The 24,870-nt window shown below is 43.0% G+C and overlaps 2 protein-coding genes across 3 annotated transcripts; both read right to left on the reverse strand.

The window, feature by feature from the left end:
• Positions 1-3,563: 3,563 nt before the first annotated feature.
• Positions 3,564-9,500, reverse strand: LOC124020939 (sorting nexin-11-like). Of its 2 annotated transcripts, none has more exons than XM_046336251.1 (6): positions 8,939-9,500; positions 6,794-6,877; positions 6,500-6,600; positions 6,131-6,232; positions 5,556-5,774; positions 3,564-5,030 (listed from the first exon to the last, which is right to left on the reverse strand). In XM_046336251.1, exons 1-6 carry the CDS (start codon positions 8,969-8,971, stop codon positions 4,193-4,195), a joined length of 1,377 nt encoding a protein of 458 aa, XP_046192207.1. In that variant the 5' UTR covers positions 8,972-9,500; the 3' UTR covers positions 3,564-4,192. The 2 variants fall into 2 exon arrangements, with proteins under 2 accessions (XP_046192207.1, XP_046192208.1); XM_046336252.1 differs by having other exon boundaries at positions 6,794-6,905; positions 8,939-9,271.
• A 2,025-nt stretch (positions 9,501-11,525) lies between these two features.
• LOC124020936 (chromobox protein homolog 3-like) lies at positions 11,526-19,655 on the reverse strand. Its single transcript, XM_046336246.1, has 5 exons — positions 19,623-19,655; positions 19,241-19,440; positions 18,814-18,985; positions 13,886-14,028; positions 11,526-12,989 (listed from the first exon to the last, which is right to left on the reverse strand). Exons 1-5 carry the CDS (start codon positions 19,653-19,655, stop codon positions 12,869-12,871), a joined length of 669 nt encoding a protein of 222 aa, XP_046192202.1. The 3' UTR covers positions 11,526-12,868.
• Positions 19,656-24,870: the final 5,215 nt, after the last annotated feature.

Here is a 24,870-nt window from a genome sequence, read left to right on the forward strand (position 1 = left end):
TCTCTGTTCTTTCTCTCTGTTTTTCTCTCTCTGTTTTCTCTCTCTGTTTCTCTCTCTGTTTTTTCTCTCTCTGTTTTCTCTGTTTTCTCTCTGTTTTCTCTCTCTGTTTTCTCTCTCTGTTTTCTCTCTCTGTTTTCTCTCTCTGTTATTTCTCTCTCTGTTCTTTCTCTCTGTTTTCTCTCTCTCTGTTTTCTCTCTCTCTGTTTTCTCTCTCTGTTTTCTCTCTCTCTGTTTTCTCTCTCTCTGTTTTCTCTCTCTGTTTTCTCTCTCTCTTTTCGTTTTCTCTCTCTGTTCTTTGTTTTCTCTCTGTTCTCTCTCTCTCTGTTCTTTCTCTCTCTGTTCTTTCTCTCTGTTTTCTCTCTCTCTGTTTTCTCTCTCTGTTCTTTCTCTCTGTTTTCTCTCTCTGTTCTTTCTCTCTCTGTTCTTTCTCTCTCTGTTCTTTCTCTCTGTTTTCTCTCTCTCTGTTCTCTCTCTCTGTTCTCTCTCTCTGTTTTCTCTCTCTCTGTTTTCTCTCTCTGTTCTTTCTCTCTCTGTTTTCTCTCTCTCTCTCTCTCTCTCTCTCTCTCTCTCTCTCTCTCTCTCTCTCTCTCTCTCTCTCTCTCTCTATCGGCTCTCTCTTTCTCTGTTCTCCCTCTCTGTATCTCTGTTCTCCCTCTCTCTTTCTCTGTTCTCCCTCTCTGTATCTCTGTTCTCTTTCTCTCTCTACCTGTATGTGAGTGTGTGTATGTGTGTGTGTTCCCGTGTGCGTTGTGTGTGTGTGTGTCCTCTGCACACTACTGCCATGCTTTGTAAGAATATATAGTTGGATAGTTCTGTCATAAGCCTCTACTCCCTGACACCACTGACAGCTTCCTTACCTGTGTGTGTGTGTGTGTGTGTGTGTGTGTGTGTGTGTGTGTGTGTGTGTGTGTGTGTGTGTGTGTGTGTGTGTGTGTGTGTGTGTGTGTGTGTGTGTGTGTGTGTGTGTGTGTGTGTGTGTGTCAGCTTCATTACCTGTGTGTGTGTGTGTGTGTGTCAGCTTCATTACGTGTGTGTATGTGTGTGTGTGTGTGTGTGTGTGTGTGTGTGTGTGTGTGTGTGTGTGTGTGTGTGTGTGTGTGTGTGTGTGTGTGTGTGTGTGTGTGTGTGTGTGTGTGTGTGTGTGTGTGTGTGTCAGCTTCATTACCTGTGTGTGTGACTGTTAGAGTGACTGCAGGGTAATGCCGCACACAGTCAATCACTGACAGAGGACACACACACACACACACACACACACACACACACACACACACACACACACACACACACACACACACACACACACACACACACACACACACACACACACACACACACACACACACACACACACACACACACACACACACACACACACAGTCTTCTACGCCTTAACAAGCTATCTTCAGGATGAAATGTCCTCCCTCTCCCAATGTGGGTTTGAGGGCTTCCCCCCCCCTCTCCTTACCCGGTCATTCTGTCTCCTGAACTGACCTGAGCAGCTCCCCAGGTGGCATCACCTGTCCGTCACGCCACCGTGAGCCTATTGTCTGGCCCCGTTCTGAATGTCTAATGAGCTTCCTGTCCAGTTTCCTGTCCACCTCGGAGAGACATGCTAATCTAATTAGCGGTGCAGAACGTCAGCCACACATCATTCTGCTTATTGTTCATTACCTCTGCATAAGCATAGTACTACTCTCTGTGGGAACACGCACGCACGCACGCACGCACAGGGATGAGATGAGTGGTGAGTTAGGTTACTCATTGTCCTTACACAGTGAGACTGTCTGCATAGCTGCTAGGTGGACACATGACAGGAGGGTGACTGCTTAGTGTGGGAGGGAGGGTGCCTGTCAGTGTGTGTGTGCATTTCTGCTTTTGTGTGTGTGTGTGTTCCCACAGAGAGTAGTACTATGCTTTTGCAGAGTCTATGTGTGAGAGGGAGGGGGTAGTTTGTCCTACAAACTCTCACAGTCTCACGTCAGAATTATTAATAAGAATTATAAATATTTCTAAGTTGATCTAAATGTCAAATTCAAAGTGTTTAAGGTTAGACATTAACTCTGAATTCATAAGGTTAGACATTAACTCTGAATGGTTAAGGTTAGACATTAACTCTGAATGGTTAAGTTTAGACATGAACTCTGAATGGTTAAGGTTAGACATTAACTCTGAATGGTTAAGTTTAGACATGAACTCTGAATGGTTAAGGTTAGACATTAACTCTGAATGGTTAAGGTTAGACATTAACTCTGAATGGTTAAGGTTAGACATTAACTCTGAATGGTTAAGTTTAGACATGAACTCTGAATGGTTAAGTTTAGACATGAACTCTGAATGGTTAAGTTTAGACATGAACTCTGAATGGTTAAGTCTGAATGGTTAAGTTTAGACATGAACTCTGAATGAGACATTAACTCTGAATGGTTAGGTTAGACATTAACTCTGAATGGTTAAGTTTAGACATGAACTCTGAATGGTTAAGGTTAGACATTAACTCTGAATGGTTAGGTTAGACATTAACTCTGAATGGTTAAGTTTAGACATGAACTCTGAATGGTTATTAGACATTAACTCTGAATGGTTAAGGTTTGGGATAGGCTTAAAACAACTTTCTTATGGTGGATTTGAACATGCAACTGCCTCTTGGAATGAAGGGTAGATGCTTACACCCATCCACCATCCCCGTCCACAACACTCTAGCAAAACCCAAGCCTACTTGAAGGTAACTGTTGTTCCTAGTGGTCCAGGGACGGGCTACCTCCCTAACCTCTGACCCCCATCAGACAGGAGTGTGTCCCAGGGACGGGCTACCTCCCTAAACCCTGACCCCTGTCAGACAGGAGTGTGTCCCAGGGACGGGCTACCTCCCTAACCTCTGACCCCTGTCAGACAGGAGTGTGTCCCAGGGACGGGCTACCTCCCTAACCTCTGACCCCCATCAGACAGGAGTGTGTCCCAGGGACGGGCTACCTCCCTAACCCCTGATCCCTGTCAGACAGGAGTGTGTCCCAGGGACGGGCTACCTCCCTAACCTCTGACCCCTGTCAGACAGGAGTGGGTCCAGGGACAGGCTACCTCCCTAACCCCTGACCCCTGTCAGACAGGAGTGTGTCCATGGGGGATCCTATGGGAGAGACCCCAGTCCTCTCCTGACAGTAGAACTGTCCTATAGGTAGAAGCTGTCTCCTCAGAGACCCTATTATAGAAGCCTCACAGTGTCCTATACAATGTCATAAAATGGTTCCTACTACTGGTGGTTAAGGCCAGTAAGTCTTAAGTACTAAGATATTAATAATTTTTGTTGCCTGTTGTCACGGCGATTCATTGTTCTATGTCATTTCCAGTATTATTTTGACATAAATTGGTAGAAAGTGACCAATTAATGTAGTGATGCGGCTGGTTGAATACAACAATACTGCCCTCTACTGGGCAGATGTAGGCCAACTGTTTAATCAAAACCAAAATGTAGTTTCCATCACTTGACACGAACAGGATAAGTGTTTTAAAACTGATAACATTCCCTTCCTTTGTAACCACAATCAGGAACATTATTACGACAAAAAAACATTAGAACTGACTTTATTTACAGTGAAGGTATCCTAATATTAACATATTTCAGATTTTTGGACTTTACAAATATTTCACAAAACTACACAGACATAAACACATATATTCCCTCATCATCTTCTCTGGAAAAAAATTGAAGTAAAAAAACAGTTTTGGTGTCAGAAAGACAAGGTAGTTATGGTGACAGTAGTTTGGAGAAATGGATGACAAAAAGCTGTGTGGAATCCTTATTTTAAAAGCGGTGTGGGAGCCTTATTTTAAAAGCTGTGTGGGAGCCTTATTTTACAAGCTGTGTGGGAGGGGAACATTATTTTAAGATGAAATGAGAGCAAAGACAGTGTCCAAAATAGCACCCTATTCCCTACATAGGGCTCTGGTCCAAAGTAGTGCACTATCGGGTGACATTTGGGATGCAGAATATTGTAAGCTACCATGTCCTGGTTGGCGGTGATGTTCCCATGGAGAGACAGGCATTCTGAGAGTGTCTTCTTCCTGGTTGGGGTTAGGTCTGGTCCTATCAGGTAGAGACAGAGCTAGGGTCTCTTCCTGTTTGTGGTTAGGTCTGGTCCTATCAGGTAGAGACAGAGCTAGGGTCTCTTCCTGGTTGTGGTTAGGTCTGGTCCTATCAGGTAGAGACAGAGCTAGGGTCTCTTCCTGGTTGTGTGTTAGGTCTGGTCCTATCAGGTAGAGACAGAGCTGGGGTCTCTTCCTGGTTGTGGTTAGGTCTGGTCCTATCAGGTAGAGACAGAGCTAGGGTCTCTTCCTGGTTGTGGTTAGGTCTGGTCCTATCAGGTAGAGACAGAGCTGGGGTCTCTTCCTGGTTGTGGTTAGGTCTGGTCCTATCAGGTAGAGACAGAGCTAGGGTCTCTTCCTGGTTGTGGTTAGGTCTGGTCCTATCAGGTAGAGACAGAGCTGGGGTCTCTTCCTGGTTGTGGTTAGGTCTGGTCCTATCAGGTAGAGACAGAGCTAGGGTCTCTTCCTGGTTGTGGTTAGGTCTGGTCCTATCAGGTAGAAACAGAGCTAGGGTCTCTTCCTGGTTGTGGTTAGGTCTGGTCCTATCAGGTAGAGACAGATTTAGGGTCTCTTCCTGGTCGGGGTTAGGTCTGGTCCTATCAGGTAGAGACAGAGCTAGGGTCTCTTCCTGGTCGGGGTTAGGTCTGGTCCTATCAGATAGAGACAGAGCTAGGGTCTCTTCCTGATTGTGGTTAGGTCTGGTCCTATCAGGTAGAGACAGAGCTAGGGTCTCTTCCTGGTCGGGGTTAGGTCTGGTCCTATCAGGTTGAGACAGAGCTAGGGTCTCTTCCTGGTCGGGGTTAGGTCTGGTCCTATCAGGTAGAGACAGAGCTAGGGTCTCTTCCTGGTCGGGGTTAGGTCTGGTCCTATCAGGTAGAGACAGATCTAGGGTCTCTGGGGGTGAGGAAGCAGTTCCATCTTTACTGCTGGGCGCCGGCTCTACAAACCCACTGAAAAAAGAGACACATTCTGTACAATTAAATTCAACTGCACTGGACAGAAGATCACAATTTAACTGCACTGGACAGAGAATTCCAATTCAACTGCCCTGGACAGATAATTCCAATTCAACTACACTGGACAGAGGATTCCAATTCAACTGCACTGGACAGAGAATTCCAATTCAACTGCACTGGATAGAGAATTCCAATTCAACTGCCCTGGACAGAGAATTCCAATTCAACTGCCCTGGACAGAGAATTCCAATTCAACTGCCCTGGACAGAGAATTCCAATTCAACTGCCCTGGACAGAGAATTCCAATTCAACTGTAATCATATAATGTCACCCTTTCTGTTAGGTTTGACTTTTACATACATTGTGTGTGTGTGTGTGTGTGTGTGTGTGTGTGTGTGTGTGTGTGTGTGTGTGTGTGTGTGTGTGTGTGTGTGTGTGTGTGTGTGTGTGTGTGTCTAATGTTTGTGTGTGTGTGTGTGTGTGTGTGTGTGTGTGTGTGTGCTTGTGAGGCCTACCTACCTAACAGAGTCGGAGTCACAGGACTCCTTGCGGCTGGTCTCTAACAGGTCCTCCTGGGAGTGGAAGCGTTGCAGTTTGCAGCCACAGCGCAGCACGGCCTGGGACACAGAGTAATGGGTTCTACCTGAGGCGCAGGCCTCTATCTGGGACACCCCCAGCTCCGACTGCAGGAAGAGGTGCAGACAGCTGTCTGACAGAAGCAGATTACTCTCCAGGGTCCTGGCATGAAAGACCAATGAAACTCTGGTACTGTACCAACAGACCCATAAATACAAATGGATATTCATAGGTCTGAAACTCTGGTACTGTACCAACAGACCCATAAATACAAATGGATATTCATGGGTCTGTTGATTTGTTTAACATTGGTTAAAAATAGAACCTATTGCAGCGTCTATTGTTCACTACCGCCAGAAAAACAGAGGAAACACAACCTAGTGCAGCAACGAGGAGGCACACGTGTAAGAAATGTTTAGTCGGCCTTTAACCTTTGAGTATAACTGTTGTTTTTCTAGTATTTTTTTCAAACTATTTGTCTTGTTATTATTTGTAATGTTTGTTAGGAGGACACTCACAGTTCAAGGAACTTCTGGAGGCCCTTCATCCTCTCTGTGATCTGCTGGGCGTTGTTCAGGTTAAAGAAAGGGTTCTTAGGTGGTAGTTCAGGCAGCTGGACCCTGGAAATGGACACAATCAAATCAAAACACACTTAAAGGGGCAATCTGGGATTGGTACATCCATTTTTTGGACTGTTTAATTAATTATATATAGTCATTGATTCTTAAAGAATATAAAATAATTGGCACCTTTTTTAACAGCTACTAGCTAGAGACACAAGACATGTGGAATTAATTTCTTTATGTACACTTGTTAAATGTGTCCCCAGCTATCTTAGGTCAATATGCTACACATATAGAGTATACCATCCTCCTATGAATACCCACATGAGTAGGGAGTTAGCCTGTAGTTTCTGCCGGAGCCATACGAAGTCACGGTACCTTCTCCTCACACAGGAGATCTTCTTAGTGAAGCAGAGACTGTTGGTCTGAGCAGAGACAACAGCAGTTTAACACTGATATTCCATCATCCGTATGAACAGGTGGAGAAAACTAAAACAGACCCTTACCTTAACCTAATAGCCTTAACCTAAATTTAACCAATTTGGAAATGAAATATTGGTTTGCACGTCAGCCACATCTCCTTCATTTCCCCCCATTGTCTCAGGACATCATACTTACATGTATACAGATTTCATAGTCCATGTGGGCATGCCAGAAGTCCTTCTTCTGAATCCGAGGATCCCGAACCCAGACACTGATAAACTGCTCCATGGGGAGGAGAGGAGAGAGACTGAGGAGGTAAGGAGAGAGACTGAGCCACACTTAACTAAACTGTGGATGAGAAGTGAGAATGTACGGTCTGAGGCAAAGATGGAAGTTTTACAGGACAGAAATACAGGAAGTGCAATCATTGACTCACTCCAACTCTATTGATGTAGGATCTTAATTTGATCACTCTTTTGTTGCTGAGCATTGTCTTCCACAACAGGAAATGCAAACCTGTATTGTTTTTTAGTTTTAAAAAGGCTTCTAAAAGTTTGTAAATTCCACTTTGAAATTTCAGACTTGATTTGCCCAAAGTAAAAATGTATCAACCCTACAAAACTGTCCATTCCTTATAATCCACATAATAATGAACATTTCCTGTTTCTGCAGGAGCTGCCTCAAATTAAGATCCTACATCTGTTTACCCTGTGCCTTTTACAGGTTGGTCCAGTTTATTTTACTGTACCACAGAGTGAAAGCAGAAGTAGCGCTGATCTCTCTCTTACACATCTGATTTGGCATTTACAGCATGTTTTCAAGAGGAGTGAAACATCTTTAGATCTGTAGATTTCTAACCACAGTACTGTCCAGCTAGTTCAACCTACTGAACCAGGAAGAGACCCCCACACCGACCCTCACTGGGCAACATTACCAACAGTACTGTCCAGCTAGTTCAACCTACTGAACCAGGAAGAGACCCCCACACCGACCCTCACTGGGCAACATTACCAACAGTACTGTCCAGCTAGTTCAACCTACTGAACCAGGAAGAGACCCCCACACCGACCCTACTGGGCAACATTACACAGTACTGTCCAGCTAGTTCAACCTACTGAACCAGGAAGAGACCCCCACACCGACCCTCACTGGGCAACATTACCAACAGTACTGTCCAGCTAGTTCAACCTACTGAACCAGGAAGAGACCCCCACACCGACCCTCACTGGGACACATTACCACCAGTACTGTCCAGCTAGTTCAACCTACTGAACCAGGAAGAGACCCCCACACCGACCCTCACTGGGACACATTACCACCAGTACTGCCCAGCTAGTTCAACCTACTGAACCAGGAAGAGACCCCCACACCGACCCTCACTGGGACACATTACCTACAGCACTGTCCAGCTAGTTCAACCTACTGAACCAGGAAGAGACCCCCACACCGACCCTCACTGGGCAAAATTACCAACAGTACTGTCCAGCTAGTTCAACCTACTGAACCAGGAAGAGACCCCCACACCGACCCTTACTGGGCAACATTACCCACAGTACTGTCCAGCTAGTTCAACCTACTGAACCAGGAAGAGACCCCCACACCGACCCTCACTGGGCAACATTACCAACAGTACTGTCCAGCTAGTTCAACCTACTGAACCAGGAAGAGACCCCCACACCGACCCTCACTGGGCAACATTACCAACAGTACTGTCCAGCTAGTTCAACCTACTGAACCAGGAAGAGACCCCCACACCGACCCTCACTGGGACACATTACCACCAGTACTGTCCAGCTAGTTCAACCTACTGAACCAGGAAGAGACCCCCACACCGACCCTCACTGGGACACATTACCTACAGCACTGTCCAGCTAGTTCAACCTACTGAACCAGGAAGAGACCCCCACACCGACCCTCACTGGGCAACATTACCAACAGTACTGTCCAACTAGTTCAACCTACTGAACCAGGAAGAGACCCCCACACCGACCCTCACTGGGACACATTACCACCAGTACTGTCCAGCTAGTTCAACCTACTGAACCAGGAAGAGACCCCCACACCGACCCTCACTGGGCAACATTACCACCAGTACTATCCAGCTAGTTCAACCTACTGAACCAGGAAGAGACCCCCACACCGAGCCTCACTGGGCAACATTACCCACAGTACTATCCAGCTAGTTCAACCTACTGAACCAGTGAGGTTCGGTGTGGGGGTCTCTTCCTCACTGGGCAACATTACTCACAGTACTATTACATGATACACTGAAAACGATATCTAAAATCTCAGACACACATAGACTTCCCATCGAATTGATTGATAAAAGACTCGTCGTACCTGGAACACAAGGTTGTCAATTCCTTCTCTCATTCTTCAAGTTCAGATCCCAATCAGATCAAATCCACGGTGGACTGGGGAATGAATGGTATGTTCTGAGAGAACAGCTGATCCCTCTTTATGATGGACAAACAGGTCTGAAGGTTTCCAAACAGTCACAGGACAGAGGATTGAGGAACACCTTGTGCTGCTTCTATAAATCTCTGATATAAAACATGTTATTGTTTACCATATAAGGTAACGGAGACGTTCCGTCTGTATTTGTTGTTGGTCTGTTGGACCGTCTGACCTGGAAGTACCTAATAAAACACTATACAACCCTAGGATCAGGATGGTAACGACAATGACCATGATAGAACCCTATGATCAGGATCGTAACAACAATGACCATGATAGAACCCTATGATCAGGATCGTAACAACAATGACCATGATAGAACCCTATGATCAGGATCGTAACAACAATGACCATGATAGAACCCTATGATCAGGATCGTAACAACAATGACCATGATAGAACCCTATGATCAGGATGGTAACAACAATGACCATGATAGAACCCTATGATCAGGATGGTAACAACAATGACCATGATAGAACCCTATGATCAGGATGGTAACCAATGACCATGATAGAACCCTCAGGATGGTAACAACAATGACCATGATAAACCCTAATCAATGAACAACAATGACCATGATAGAACCCTATGATCAGGATGGTAACAACAATGACCATGATAGAACCCTATGATCAGGATGGTAACAACAATGACCATGATAGAACCCTATGATCAGGATGGTAACAACAATGACCATGATAGAACCCTATGATCAGGATGGTAACAACAATGACCATGATAGAACCGCTGCTCTGTTGTCTAGTAAAACAGTGTGTAGTAACCAGCACTGCCTCTTGACCTGGACCACATTTGCAACGTCACTGTGTGTTTATATGTGACACTGCAATGCTCGTTCTGCTGAGCTTCCTCGTTTGAATCCCATTTCATAGAGTACTTGAGCTCACCTGGAAGTCACCTGGAAGTCACCTGGAAGTCACAGGTGTGTTGGTGTGTATCCACATAGTACAAATACAACTGTCCTTTCTCTCTGGCTGTATGTCTTTCTCTGGTCACCAAATCTACTGAACAACGTCTTACTGTAGCTTATAAGGTACCATCTTGTTAAGGTACAATCTGAAATATTTGCTGCTGTACAATGGTCATTCAATGAATGATATATTCTCATTCATTCTTGAAGAATATCATTTATAAATGCAGTCTGAGTACAACTGTCCCAGAACGTGATTGTCTTACTCCGTTGTTTGTGTTTGTTGTCATTGAGTGTTTGTTAATGTGGATGATCTGAGAAACAGGACATTAAAGGCTCACAGGGTGACAGCTCCCTTTATTCACAGACAGACACTTCACAGATCAAAGGTCAACAGGTACAGTGACTCATTCAAAGGCAGCCCAGAACAAAAGGTTCAACAGAATGGCCGTCTCAAATGGCAGACCATTCCCTATATAGTGCACTACAAAGGAAGTAGGGTTCTGTTTTGGATACAGACATTGAATACAGTGTCAGTCAGTTCTGTGTAGGGACTGGAGTTTGTCCTGAACATATAGAACTCTGGGCCCCTTAACAAAACAATGATTTATCAGTAACAAATACAGGTTGGTGGATAAATATTTGGTTAAGAGTTGCTGAGAATAACCAGTGACTGGGTCAAATTAACATAATCACATCAGATATACTTTTTTCATATGTGACATCACATGTTGATCAGAGTAACTCATCAAATCGTCATGGTCACTAATAGAACCCCTGGCTGTGTTCTACATTAAACAGTATACCGTCTACTATCATGTTCTACATTAAACAGTATACCGTCTACTATCATGTTCTACATTAAACAGTATACCGTCTACTATCATGTTCTACATTAAACAGTATACCGTCTACTATCATGTTCTACATTAAACAGTATACCGTCTACTATCATGTTCTACATTAAACAGTATACCGTCTACTATCATGTTCTACATTAAACAGTATACCGTCTACTATCATGTTCTACATTAAACAGTATACCGTCTACTATCATGTTCTACATTAAACAGTATACCGTCTACTATCATGTTCTACATTAAACAGTATACCGTCTACTATCATGTTCTACATTAAACAGTATACCGTTTACTATCATGTTCTACATTAAACAGTATACCGTCTACTATCATGTTCTACATTAAACAGTATACCGTCTACTATCATGTTCTACATTAAACAGTATACCGTCTACTATCATGTTCTACATTAAACAGTATACCGTCTACTATCATGTTCTACATTAAACAGTATACCGTCTACTATCATGTTCTACATTAAACAGTATACCGTCTACTATCATGTTCTACATTAAACAGTATACCGTCTACTATCATGTTCTACATTAAACAGTATACATTCATGTTCAACACAGTTTTACTATCATTTCTACATTAAACTAAATGTTCTAACAAACATTTACTATCATGTTCTACATTAAACAGTATACCGTCTAATCATTCACACACATTTGTCAGTAAACTAAATGTAACACATTTATCAACTTTGAATCACACACACACACACACACACACACACACACACACACACACACACACACACACACACACACACACACACACACACACACACACACACACACACACACACACACACACACACACACACACACACACACACAAAGCACAATATCAAGGATTGTGGCAAAAAGTAAAAAGTGCAGATATCATATTAGGTGGCCAGTTATCTATTGAGTGTAATGCACAGTGAACCCAATACGAGACAATATTACTATACCTAATAAAACCACAGACATCTCACAGTGAACCCATTACTCTACAATATTACTATACCTAATAAAACCACAGTCATCTCACAGTGAACCCATTACTCTACAATATTACTATACCTAATAAAACCACAGACATCTCACAGTGAACCCATTACTCTACAATATTACTATACCTAATAAAACCACAGACATCTCACAGTGAACCCATTACTCTACAATATTACTATACCTAATAAAACCACAAACATCTCACAGTGAACCCATTACTCTACAATATTACTATACCTAATAAAACCACAGACATCTCACAGTGAACCCATTACTCTACAATATTACTATACCTAATAAAACCACAGACATCTCACAGTGGAAGAGCCGGAGGGAGAGCCTTGTGGCCAAGGTGCCCCGGAGGCAGAAGATACAAGAAACTAAATCTAGTACTAAACTCCAATACAATCACATGGGTTCTACGACCACAGTATCAGTAGTCAAACAGAACACAGTGTCCACAGTGATTCAGTCTGCTGCAGTACATGAAGACACTGGGAAAGGAATGCTGAGGGTTAGTTTCAACTCTTCAAACGTAGTGTACACACATCCAGTCACGAGTAATCCAGAGATACTCGCACCCTTCGTCAGGCTTTGACAAAGAGCTTCGGGTTGTTAGGTTGTACAATAGACTGAGGGGAGAATCTATCAGTGTGAACCGGCTGTCTGCCTTCATGTCATTAGTTTCAACTCAATCAGGGCCACAGAGAGAGACAGACGTCTCTATGAACGGTTCTGAACTCCACCACACGCTGCACTACACCCCAAAGGCATTGTGACCTCACCCAGCACCACAGGAAGCAGGAAGACCCCGTAGAGGGCTTTTACACCTGCCACCATGACTCAATCTACCTGCAGCAGGACATCGTTTCACACACTGTGCTTTTAATGTCAGCTCAAGGAGGACCTTGGTTCGCTGGAGGAGAAATTAACCTATGAGATGCCTACAGATGCTTGTCAGTTCACATCCATACTTGTGTACTCACATGCACACACACACTCTACGACACACACACATCCTTTACTGGTCCTCGTCCCCAGAGTGCCAGGTGAGTTTGTCCTCGTAGAAGGCTACAACCACCTCAGGATACCTGGCGCTGGCCTCCCTGGCTGACAGCAGGGCCACCTCGTCACGGTTCTTCCTGTACAGACACACAGGGATACAAGCCATTATTAGAATCATTATACAGTCTCTATGACATATTATTACATAGATAATATCTGTACACATGTAAAGAGAGGGGAGACAACGGGGAGGGGGGGGGCAATGTCCACTTTGTTCTGTTTGTCAGAGCACATCATTATAACTACTCTGGTGCTGTTCGTTCTGTTTGTCAGAGCACATCATTATAACTACTCTGGTGCTGTTCGTTCTGTTTGTCAGAGCACATCATTATAACTACTCTGGTGCTGTTCGTTCTGTTTGTCAGAGCACATCATTATAACTACTCTGGTGCTGTTCGTTCTGTTTGTCAGAGCACATCATTATAACTACTCTGGTGCTGTTTGTTCTGTTTGTCAGAGCACATCATTATAACTACTCTGGTGCTGTTTGTTCTGTTTGTCAGAGCACATCATTATAACTACTCTGGTGCTGTTCGTTCTGTTTGTCAGAGCACATCATTATAACTACTCTGGTGCTGTTAGTTCTGTTTGTCAGAGCACATCATTATAACTACTCTGGTGCTGTTAGTTCTGTTTGTCAGAGCACATCATTATAACTACTCTGGTGCTGTTCGTTCTGTTTGTCAGAGCACATCATTATAACTACTCTGGTGCTGTTCGTTCTGTTTGTCAGAGCACATCATTATAACTACTCTGGTGCTGTTGCACAATCAAAAGTCTTTCCCAGAAATGACCAGTATGTGTGAGGAATGTAGCCTACACTAGTATGTTGCTGCCTGGCAAACAGTCAGGAAGACAAGAGGAACCAGTTGTGTAACAAGAGAGTTTTTATTCTAAAAACAACCTCTGAATGTTGGTGTTAGTTGGTGTTTGTTGCAGTTTGTTGTGGCAGTATGGAAGTGGTTAACTCTACCATTTGATGAGGAACATGAGTTCTCCGTGTCTGTCTGTGGAGCCGATGATGCGTTCAGGATCCAGGGGACACGTGAGGGCAGTAGGAGAATCCTGGTCAGCAGGTTCCTGGAGGTCATTATGTCTCTGCTCGCTGTACACCTGCTGGGAGGACAACACAACACAGCTGACCAGTCAGGGGGATTGACTTGGCACTGGTACCCCCTGTATATAGTCTCCACATTGACTCTGTACCGGTACCCCCTGTATATAGCCTCCACATTGACTCTGTACCGGTACCCCCTGTATATAGCCTCCACATTGACTCTGTATCGGTACCCCCTGTATATAGCCTCCACATTGACTCTGTACCGGTACCCCTGTATATAGCCTCCACATTGACTCTGTACCGGTACCCCCTGTATATAGCCTCCACATTGACTCTGTACCGGTACCCCCTGTATATAGCCTCCACATTGACTCTGTACCGGTACCCCCTGTATATAGCCTCCACATTGACTCTGTACCGGTACCCCCTGTATATAGCCTCCACATTGACTCTGTACCGGTACCCCCTGTATATAGCCTCCACATTGACTCTGTATCGGTACCCCCTGTATATAGCCTCCACATTGACTCTGTACCGGTACCCCCTGTATATAGCCTCCACATTGACTCTGTACCGGTACCCCCTGTATATAGCCTCCACATTGACTCTGTACCGGTACCCCTGTATATTATAGCCTCCACATTGACTCTGTACCGGTACCCCCTGTATATAGCCTCCACATTGACTCTGTACCGGTACCCCCTGTATATAGCCTCCACATTGACTCTGTACCGGTACCCCTGTATATAGCCTCCACATTGACTCTGTACCGGTACCCCCTGTATATAGCCTCCACATTGACTCTGTACCGGTACCCCCTGTATATAGCCTCCACATTGACTCGGTACCGGTACCCCCTGTATACAGCCTCCACATTGACTCTATACCGGTATCCCCTGTATACAGCCTCCACATTGACTCTGTACCGGTATCCCCTGTATATGGCCTCCACATTGACTCTGTACCGGTACCCCCTGTATATAGCCTCTACATTGACTCTGTACCGGTACCCCCTGTATATAGTCTCCACATTGACTCTGTACAGTACCCCCTGTATATAGTCTCCACATTGACTCTGTACCGGTACCCCCTGTATATAGTCTCCACATTGACTCTGTACCGGTACCCCCTGTATATAGCCTCCACATTGACTCTGTACCGGTACCTCCTGTATATAGCCTCCACATTGACTCTGTACCGGTACCCCCTGTATATAGCCTCCACATTGACTCTGTACCGGTACCCCCTGTATATAGCCTCCACATTGACTCTGTACCGGTACCCCTGTATATAGCCTCCACATTGACTCTGTACCCCCCTGTATATAGCCTCCACATTGACTCTGTACCGGTACCCCCTGTATATAGCCTCCACATTGACTCTGTACCGGTACCCCCTGTATATAGCCTCCACATTGACTCTGTACCGGTACCCCCTGTATATAGTCTCCACATTGACTCTGTACCGGTACCCCCTGTATATAGCCTCCACATTGACTCTGTACCGGTACCCCCTGTATATAGCCTCCACATTGACTCTGTACCGGTACCCCCTGTATATAGCCTCCACATTGACTCTGTACCGGTACCCCCTGTATATAGTCTCGTTATTGTCATTTTGCTGCTTTTTATTTTATTTTTTACTTTAGTTTATTTAGTAAATATTCTTTTAACTCTATTTCTTGAACTGCACTGTTGGTTAAGGGCTTGTAGGTAAGCAGCTCCCTGTTATGTCAACACCTGTTGTGATGAGTTAGATCAGTGTTATAACACAACAGACCTGTCAGAGTGATCTCCTGTTGTGATGAGTTAGATCAGTGTTATAACACAACAGACCTGTCAGAGTGATCTCCTGTTGTGATGAGTTAGATCAGTGTTATAACACAACAGACCTGTCAGAGTGATCTCCTGTTGTGATGAGTTAGATCAGTGTTATAACACAACAGACCTGTCAGAGTGATCTCCTGTTGTGATGAGTTAGAGGAGTGTTATAACACAACAGACCTGTCAGAGTGATCTCCTGTTGTGATGAGTTAGATCAGTGTTATAACACAACAGACCTGTCAGAGTGATCTCCTGTTGTGATGAGTTAGATCAGTGTTATAACACAACAGACCTGTCAGAGTGATCTCCTGTTGTGATGAGTTAGATCAGTGTTATAACACAACAGACCTGTCAGAGTGATCTCCTGTTGTGATGAGTTAGATCAGTGTTATAACACAACAGACCTGTCAGAGTGATCTCCTGTTGTGATGAGTTAGATCAGTGTTATAACACACCAGACCTGTCAGAGTGATCTCCTGTTGTGATGAGTTAGATCAGTGTTATAACACAACAGACCTGTCAGAGTGATCTCCTGTTGTGATGAGTTAGATCAGTGTTATAACACAACAGACCTGTCAGAGTGATCTCCTGTTGTGATGAGTTAGAGGAGTGTTATAACACAACAGACCTGTCAGAGTGATCTCCTGTTGTGATGAGTTAGATCAGTGTTATAACACAACAGACCTGTCAGAGTGATCTCCTGTTGTGATGAGTTAGATCAGTGTTATAACACAACAGACCTGTCAGAGTGATCTCCTGTTGTGATGAGTTAGATCAGTGTTATAACACAACAGACCTGTCAGAGTGATCTCCTGTTGTGATGAGTTAGAGGAGTGTTATAACACAACAGACCTGTCAGAGTGATCTCCTGTTGTGATGAGTTAGAGGAGTGTTATAATCATCTAAGGCAACGACTCTCTCCCCGTCTCAACATTTAATAGAGATAAGCGACACTGCACATGCTGAACAGGTGTTATAGACATTTTGTTTGTAATTTAGTCAAAGGGTTTTTAATCAGTCTATAGTACTATGTGGAAGCTCAGTGCCATGTGTGGAAAGTGGAAACATTGACTCCAAGGGAACAATGAAACATGTGTATATCTGGAACAGAATGCCTGAATATCATTCTGGAATTAGAATGCCTCCTTCCTGGTTCTATTCCTATATCAGTCCACTGAGGTAACTTTTCCACATGACTCTGGAGCTTTTATCATGATATAACAAATATGTATTTTTGGGTCCCGGTATTCTGACTCTATTCCATGATCATATACTGACATTAATAAACACACTGATCTACAGACCAGTCTTCTACGGACATTAATAAACACACTGATCTACAGACCAGTCTTCTACTGGCATTAATAAACACACTGATCTACAGACCAGTCTTCTACTGATATTAATAAACACACTGATCTACAGACCAGTCTTCTACTGACATTAATAAACACACTGATCTACAGACCAGTCTTCTACTGACATTAATAAACACACTGATCTACAGACCAGTCTTCTACGGACATTAATAAACACACTGATCTACAGACCAGTCTTCTACGGACATTAATAAACACACTGATCTACAGACCAGTCTTCTACTGACATTAATAAACACACTGATCTACAGACCAGTCTTCTACTGGCATTAATAAACACACTGATCTACAGACCAGTCTTCTACTGACATTAATAAACACACTGATCTACAGACCAGTCTTCTACTGGCATTAATAAACACACTGATCTACAGACCAGTCTTCTACTGACATTAATAAACACACTGATCTACAGACCAGTCTTCTACTGGCATTAATAAACACACTGATCTACAGACCAGTCTTCTACTGGCATTAATAAACACACTGATCTACAGACCAGTCTTCTACTGGCATTAATACACACACTGATCTACAGACCAGTCTTCTGTTGACATTAATAAACACACTGATCTACAGACCAGTCTTCTGTTGACATTAATAAACACACTGATCTACAGACCAGTCTTCTACTGGCATTAATAAACACACTGATCTACAGACCAGTCTTCTACTGGACATTAATAAACACACTGATCTACAGACCAGTCTTCTACTGACATTAATACACACACTGATCTACAGACCAGTCTTCTACTGACATTAATAAACACACTGATCTACAGACCAGTCTTCTACTGACATTAATAAACACACTGATCTACAGACCAGTCTTCTGCTGGCATTAATAAACACACTGATCTACAGACCAGTCTTCTACGGACATTAATAAACACACTGATCTACAGACCAGTCTTCTATTGACATTAATAAACACACTGATCTACAGACCAGTCTTCTACTGGCATTAATAAACACACTGATCTACAGACCAGTCTTCTACTGACATTAATAAACACACTGATCTACAGACCAGTCACTGGCATTAATAAACACAGATCTTCTACTGGCATTAATAAACACACTGATCTACAGACCAGTCTTCTACTGACATTAATAAACACACTGATCTACAGACCAGTCTTCTACTGACATTAATAAACACACTGATCTACAGACCAGTCTTCTACTGACATTAATAAACAAGTATCTGATGTAGCCAACGTGTCTGTCATCCAAGATCTCAGTCACTCTGTCATCCCAGATCTCAGTCACTCTGTCATCCCAGATCTCAGTCACTCTGTCATCCCAGATCTCAGTCACTCTGTCATCCCAGATATCAGTCACTCTGTCATCCCAGATCTCAGTCACTCTGTCATCCCAGATCTCAGTCACTCTGTCATCCCAGATATCAGTCACTCTGTCATCCCAGATCTCGGTCACTCTGTCATCCCAGATATCAGTCACTCTGTCATCCCAGATCTCAGTCACTCTGTCATCCCAGATCTCAGTCACTCTGTCATCCCAGATCTCAGTCACTCTGTCATCCCAGATCTCGGTCACTCTGTCATCCCAGATATCAGTCACTCTGTCATCCCAGATCTCAGTCACTTTGTCATCCCAGATCTCAGCCACTCACAATCTCAGTCTCCTGTTCTGCCAGTTCCTCTTTGGGGACTAGCTCTGGTTCCACCGGCCGTAGGTTCTCTTCCTCAACCTGATTCTCTCCAGACAAACAGAGGTTTCTCAGGAACTCTTCTATCAGTTCAGGACAGACCAAGTTGTCCTCTGGTTCCCAGGTGTTGTCAGCACTAGAGGCAGAAACAGTGTGAGTGTGTCTATGTACAGCAAGCTTTTAATATTAGCCACTGAAGACATTAATGGAATTCATAGACACAACTATTTTTTAACTAGTTTAGGATACTACTGTATATGTCCCAAATAGCCTCCTATTCCTTATATAGTGCACTAGTGTGTAATTATGTTTAAGAGTAATGCGTTAGGGAATATGGTGCCATTTGGGAGGCATCATGGTCTATCCAACTGTGTTGAAATGCTGTCCTTACTCAGTGAATCCTTTCCACTTCAGATAGTACTCTACTCTTCCATTGAAGACCCTTCGGTGGATGATCTTCTCCACCACAAACTCCTGGACGACTGCTGCTGCTGTTGTTGTTGTTGTTGATAGTGTTGTTGTTGTTGTTAATGGTGTTGGTGTTATTATTGTTTCTGCCTTTCTCTGTTTCACATTCTGCTTTTTCTCATTCTAACCTGCAGAGGGGAAATATATACTTCAAGTTAAGTGTAATTCAGAAAAACTATAATTCAGAAAAATGTAGTAGCCTATTTAATTGTGTATTTGTGAAGAGGCTATGGCTGTATTCACTCCTCATCATAAATATGACGTCAAATCTTTCACGCAACGTTATTACAATGTAACGCGAGCACAATCTCGAGGTCCAGACTGAATATCGTCGTCATTATCATCATCATCATCATGTGGTTACATCGTAACGTCTAGCAGCCTCGGGTCAAGGGGACACAGACGGATAGACGAGCGCATCATCGTTCTACGAAACATTGTAATCGCGCGTTCTGTACACATCTACTGTCTGCTACACATCTATTCATATTTATCAAATAACTATGTTTATTGCGGACTCGCTGGTAAAATTACTAGAGGCTGATGATTGATTAACGAAAACGTATTCTAGGCTACATAGATATTACTAATAAACACGTACGCTTTCAGTCCAACTTTGGCTGTGACAGAAATACGCTGCGATGTAGCACACGCTGGAGCACGCGGATACAAAAACAATATAAATATGTCCAGAGGTTCGTTAGATGCGTCGCCAAATGCAACAATGTTCCAGTGTCTTACAAACACTTTTCATGAATGAGTTAAATAAAGATGGCCGCGTTGGGAGCTCGGAGGAAGTGGTTGCCAAGGGAAGAGGTCAAGTCAGTAAAACCGGGAGGAGACAATGGGACATCCGCCAATCACAGACCGATCCGCTTGTCTGCTCTGTTTACAGTGGGAATTCGCCTGGGTTTACTACGCTGTCATTTTATAGTAGGATTTGGCTATACGCTCCGCTATAATGATGATTGTCGATAGCCGACGGGCACGGGGGAGAGAAGTTGCCTACGCTGTTAAAATAAAGTGTTTTGTAACACTAAAACTAGTGGGAACTGAGCTGCCACCATTGTTAAGGAGATGAAACCTTAACTTTGCTTGAGGTTTGTAACACATGGGTGTAAGAGGTTATGAGACAGATTTAAGGTGTAGCCTACTGAAAAATCCATCCTACGGTGTTCTGAAACATAACGTGGTGTGTTGTGGAACACCTTGCCAGAGACGGGGAGCGCTAACCAGGTTGAAAACACTATTATGATGTTTCGAGTCCTGTTTCATGCAGAATTAGACCCCTTATCTGTTGGTGTCGTTTCCTCTATGTAAAGATCCTGAACAATATCATTGTGTTTCGAGGCCTGTCTAGTGCAGAATTAGAGTTCTGGAGTTTTCAAATTCTTTAAATGGGAGTCCGTCCTCATTGTATATTCCCTGCAGTTATATGGTCTGCTGAGAAACTCCTCATAGGTCATTCCCAAAGGTCAAATGTATGGTATTATGCTCAAACAAAGGATATGATAAAATATAGTTTTGTGAAAATACAAATGAATACGTTTGTCCAGGATAGTAGTTAATGACTACAAAATACATTTTTCCAAGAAGTGATTTTGAAGCTTAGTATTTTCTTAGCAAATTATAAAATGACAACAAAACAGGAACAGGTAGTTAACATTGTAATACTGATAAAGTAGGACAGTTCTAAGATCTGTAAGTTATTTATCCTTTTCATATTCTTCCAAATCAAGGGAAATATGGCATTATATTTCACATGAATAGGACAAGAATACAGGCAATGACTGCTAATGTTAGCAGTAGAAATCACACAAAACTGGTACAAAACTCCAGCCCATGGCTCAATATGAAGGTCAAAAGTTGGATGCAGTAAGGTGTGGCGTGGTAGGCTCGAGCTAGAGCAGGTTAAATGATCTCTGGCTATTTAGTGCAGCATGTAGCATGTAGCATGTGAGGCAAGCATCGAACAATATATAAAGCTCGTAGGCAAACAAACCAGCACTATTAACAAAAAAACAGGCCTTCATTTGCATAAAAAAACAAGTGCACAAAAGGTGTAAACAATAATGTGTCCATTAACAACTAGATGTAACATCAACAATGAATCTAAATGGCAGTTTGACTTGTACTATAAGCATACAGTGACCATTAGCCGCCAGAAATTCTACACAAAACCAATGTTCTTGTTGAGGGTGTTCCTTTTCTGTTTCCTTCTTCAATGTAACAGAGTAACACAGTCATAATACCCATAAAACCTAGCGGTCAAACATGGAAATGGTTCCAATAGTTTTTCCACCGTTCATGTTTCCCACAGGGGATTTTAGAAACACTTCAAATGAACACTGTGTCGTTTTGATAACTGTAGATCTCTCCAGGACAAGGTTTATTTTGACCCTTTTTATCATTATCTTGTCTCATCGCTGCAACTCCCCTACAGGCTTGGGAGACGCAAAGGTGAATTCACACCGCCAATCCGCGCTTCTTAACCCGGAAGCCAACTGCATCAATGTGTCAGAGGAAACACAGTTCAACTGATGACTGAAGTCGGCCTGCATGCGCCCAGCCTGCCTCAAGGAGTTGCTAGAGTGCAATGAGCCAAGTTAAGGCCCCCCGGCCAAACCCTCCCCTAACTCGGACAACACTGGGCCAATTGTGCACAACCCTATGGGATTCCCAGTCACGGTCAGTAATAGCACAGCCTGGGATCAAACTCCAGGCTGTAGTGACACCACAACACTGCAATGCAGTGCCTCAGTTCACTACGCCACTCAGGTGGCCCCAGACAAGGTGATTTTTAATCAATATAGTTAATATAGTTGCCTGTATTTACCCCCCCAAAATTATATGCTAATTAGCTGCTAAGGTGGCTATCATTAAGAACTACAAATCCCATGCTGATCTGGACGTGACTAGGCCAAATCAAGGCCAAGGTAAGAATCTCTGGATTCATTTAGAGGCGAAAGAAACGCTCACCAATTTAGACGGGGTGCTTCCTAACAGAGTAGAACACTTACAAAGAAAAGAAAATATGCAAATAACACGATTGGACGTCATACGATCATAGATACAATGTGTCTACATAGACCTACAAACATTTACAATGAATAGCAAAATCACAATAATCACCAGAACGGCTTCAGGTCAAAGTCTACGTTGATCTTTCATTTAAAGACTCTTATTCCCTTTGGTCTCAAGGTAGACTTTGACTTTTAGAATCAACTTTTAGAATCAAAGTAAATAGAGAAGAATATATTGATAAAAGTCACCTTGTCCGAGAGAGATTGACATGGTTATCAAAACGTCACACCAGGGGAAGTCTACACGATACACAGCCCTTATTTGAAGTGTTTCTAAAATCCCCAATGGGAGAAATGAATGGTGGAAAAACGATCGGAACCATTTCCCTGTTTGACCGTTAGGGTTTATGGGTATTATGACACCCCAACTGTTGGGCTCTATAACATTTTGTACTCACGTTGTCATTGACTTTGGCTTGTTTTGGAGAGCTTTGCCTGAGCCTGCTGTGCTCTTTCCTGTATGAGTTTGTGAAGGACCTGAACACAGCGGATGCGCCCACAAACTTACCTGCTTTTATACTTGACCATAAAGTTTGCTAGAGGGCACACCTGATAGGAATGCCCTCTCTCCACCTCCGTGCCCCAGACTGGAGAATGCTGAACAGTATGGTTGCACAATGTTTGAAGTTCACATTTCTTCTTTAATCTAAACATTTTCTTCTGACATGGACTCTGCGTTCTTCACATGGTACCTGGCTGTGTGGTTGAGTGGGTAAAATCACAAATACATTTGCCATCTTACAGACCCAAACATTGTGCATTCACTTCACTATTCTGCTTCTAATCTGTCCAAACAAAGCACAGGAAAAATGAAGGTGAAATTCCTAGGATGGAGTTTGACTTGTGTCCATGTTTTGTGAAGTCTACTAAGCTCAAGTCTGAGTTGGGCCCCATCTGCTGGATATAACAAGGGTGTTCAGCTCAACCAGTTAGTCCTGATGACTGGCTGAGTGGACAAAGGCAGTGTTTTGACAAGCAGGATACCTGGTTTCACATCCACCTTCTCAAAAGAAGGCCTCTTCATATGTTACCTAATGCTATAACTTACATAGTCCCAAACATTTAGACTGTAACGTCATGTATATCACAATGGGCCTGGAAACTGTAGCCTTTAATTACTGCCTTTGTCTAACCTAGGAGAATGATTCAATTCCCGGTGTCTTCATTAAAATGACAATTGTCTGAAAATCATCATCAATCCATATTTACACTATAAATCATTGGCATTTCACAACCCTTTGCTTGCATGAGAGACACAGTCTGAAAAATATGTTTTTTGTGTTTTGATGCTGCCTTTTACAGGCAGTGAAACAGCAACAAAGTTTTTCACAAGGCTCTCTTAAAAACACCAATATTCAGATTGAAGAACCACTTTGGGTGTTTCAGAGTATATTTACATTCTGTTTAGAAATACCTTCAGTCTATCAGAACATTGGTTTTACATTCAAACACCCTCCAAACAGCAGATCTCTGTTTAGCTGCACTACTTGTCATGGTTTCAGTACACTATGGTGGTGTGTTAATCCTTAACAAAATGGGCTGCTCATATTTGGAATGAGGCTTGTTTAGAGAGAAGTATCTTATTAGTGCTGACACTATTTTGAATTGGTAATGGTTCATAATCGATGAGAAATAGTCTAATATATAAATAGCTGAATTCATTTAGGTTAACAAGTTATTGTCAATAAATGTGGAAAGGCTGACAGTAAAATAATATTTAAGTAGGCATAGTAGACTATTATTATTTAAAATAGTTATTTATTATTTTTTATTATTAATAATATTATTATTAAATACGTCTGACAACATATTACATGGTTAACTTTTATTGAACAAAGAGAATACCATTGGCAAAAGGCTTCTAAAACTAGATACTATATTTTTCACGGACAACATATCTACTCCAAGACCTCAAAAGTGCTACTGAGCTCTCTGCTGCGCAAAGCCCCCAAAAGCTTTGATTGACAGTTCATCTTAAACCAATCAAAACGAAGGTGGGTACTGATTGGCCAAATGAAGTGAAGACTGACATTGGCGACCACACGTCACTGTGTAACATTTTACCACTAGAGGACGCCGTCTGTTGTGGATTCAACCACCAGAGAGGCAAAACAAAACAGTGACTAAAAAGGATGGCGTTGGATAAATGCAACCACTCTCAAATTCATAGACAGAAATTTAGGTTCTGATGGGGTAGACAGCTGAACCTAGCTTATGAGGCATATTATTATTGAAGAATCATTGGCTACCAATCCCAGATTGTGGTATTATGGTTAGGGTTAGGATCAGGATTACGGTAAGGGTTGCAGTTGGGGTTAGGGTTAGGGTTAAGGTTAGGGTTAGGGTTAGGGTTAGGGTTAGGTTTAGGTTTAGGTTTAGGTTTAGGGTTAGGGTTAGGGTTGCAGTTGGAGTTAGATCTGGCTAACAGGGTGCATACAGCTACAGCAGAAGCCCACTTGAAAAGTGGGAG

This window comes from Oncorhynchus gorbuscha, unplaced genomic scaffold (genome assembly GCF_021184085.1).
Source record: "Oncorhynchus gorbuscha isolate QuinsamMale2020 ecotype Even-year unplaced genomic scaffold, OgorEven_v1.0 Un_scaffold_999, whole genome shotgun sequence".
Taxonomy (NCBI): domain Eukaryota; kingdom Metazoa; phylum Chordata; class Actinopteri; order Salmoniformes; family Salmonidae; genus Oncorhynchus; species Oncorhynchus gorbuscha.

What these genes read in the sequence shown, in the direction of transcription:
- LOC124020936 (XM_046336246.1), bottom strand. Translation starts at nt 19,655, where the DNA reads ATGACGACGATATTCAGTCTGGACCTCGAGATT. An exon ending in TCAGTCTGGACCTCGAGATT is followed by an intron (nt 19,441 to 19,622) that starts GTGCTCGCGTTA and finishes TCTGCAGGTTAG; the next exon opens with AATGAGAAAAAGCAGAATGT. An exon ending in CAGAACAGGAGACTGAGATT is followed by an intron (nt 14,029 to 18,813) that starts GTGAGTGGCTGA and finishes TTGTCCTCCCAG; the next exon opens with CAGGTGTACAGCGAGCAGAG.
- LOC124020939 (XM_046336251.1), bottom strand. Translation starts at nt 8,971, where the DNA reads ATGAGAGAAGGAATTGACAACCTTGTGTTCCAG. An exon ending in CTCCAGAAGTTCCTTGAACT is followed by an intron (nt 5,775 to 6,130) that starts GTGAGTGTCCTC and finishes CTTTCATGCCAG; the next exon opens with GACCCTGGAGAGTAATCTGC. An exon ending in TGTGACTCCGACTCTGTTAG is followed by an intron (nt 5,031 to 5,555) that starts GTAGGTAGGCCT and finishes CTCTTTTTTCAG; the next exon opens with TGGGTTTGTAGAGCCGGCGC.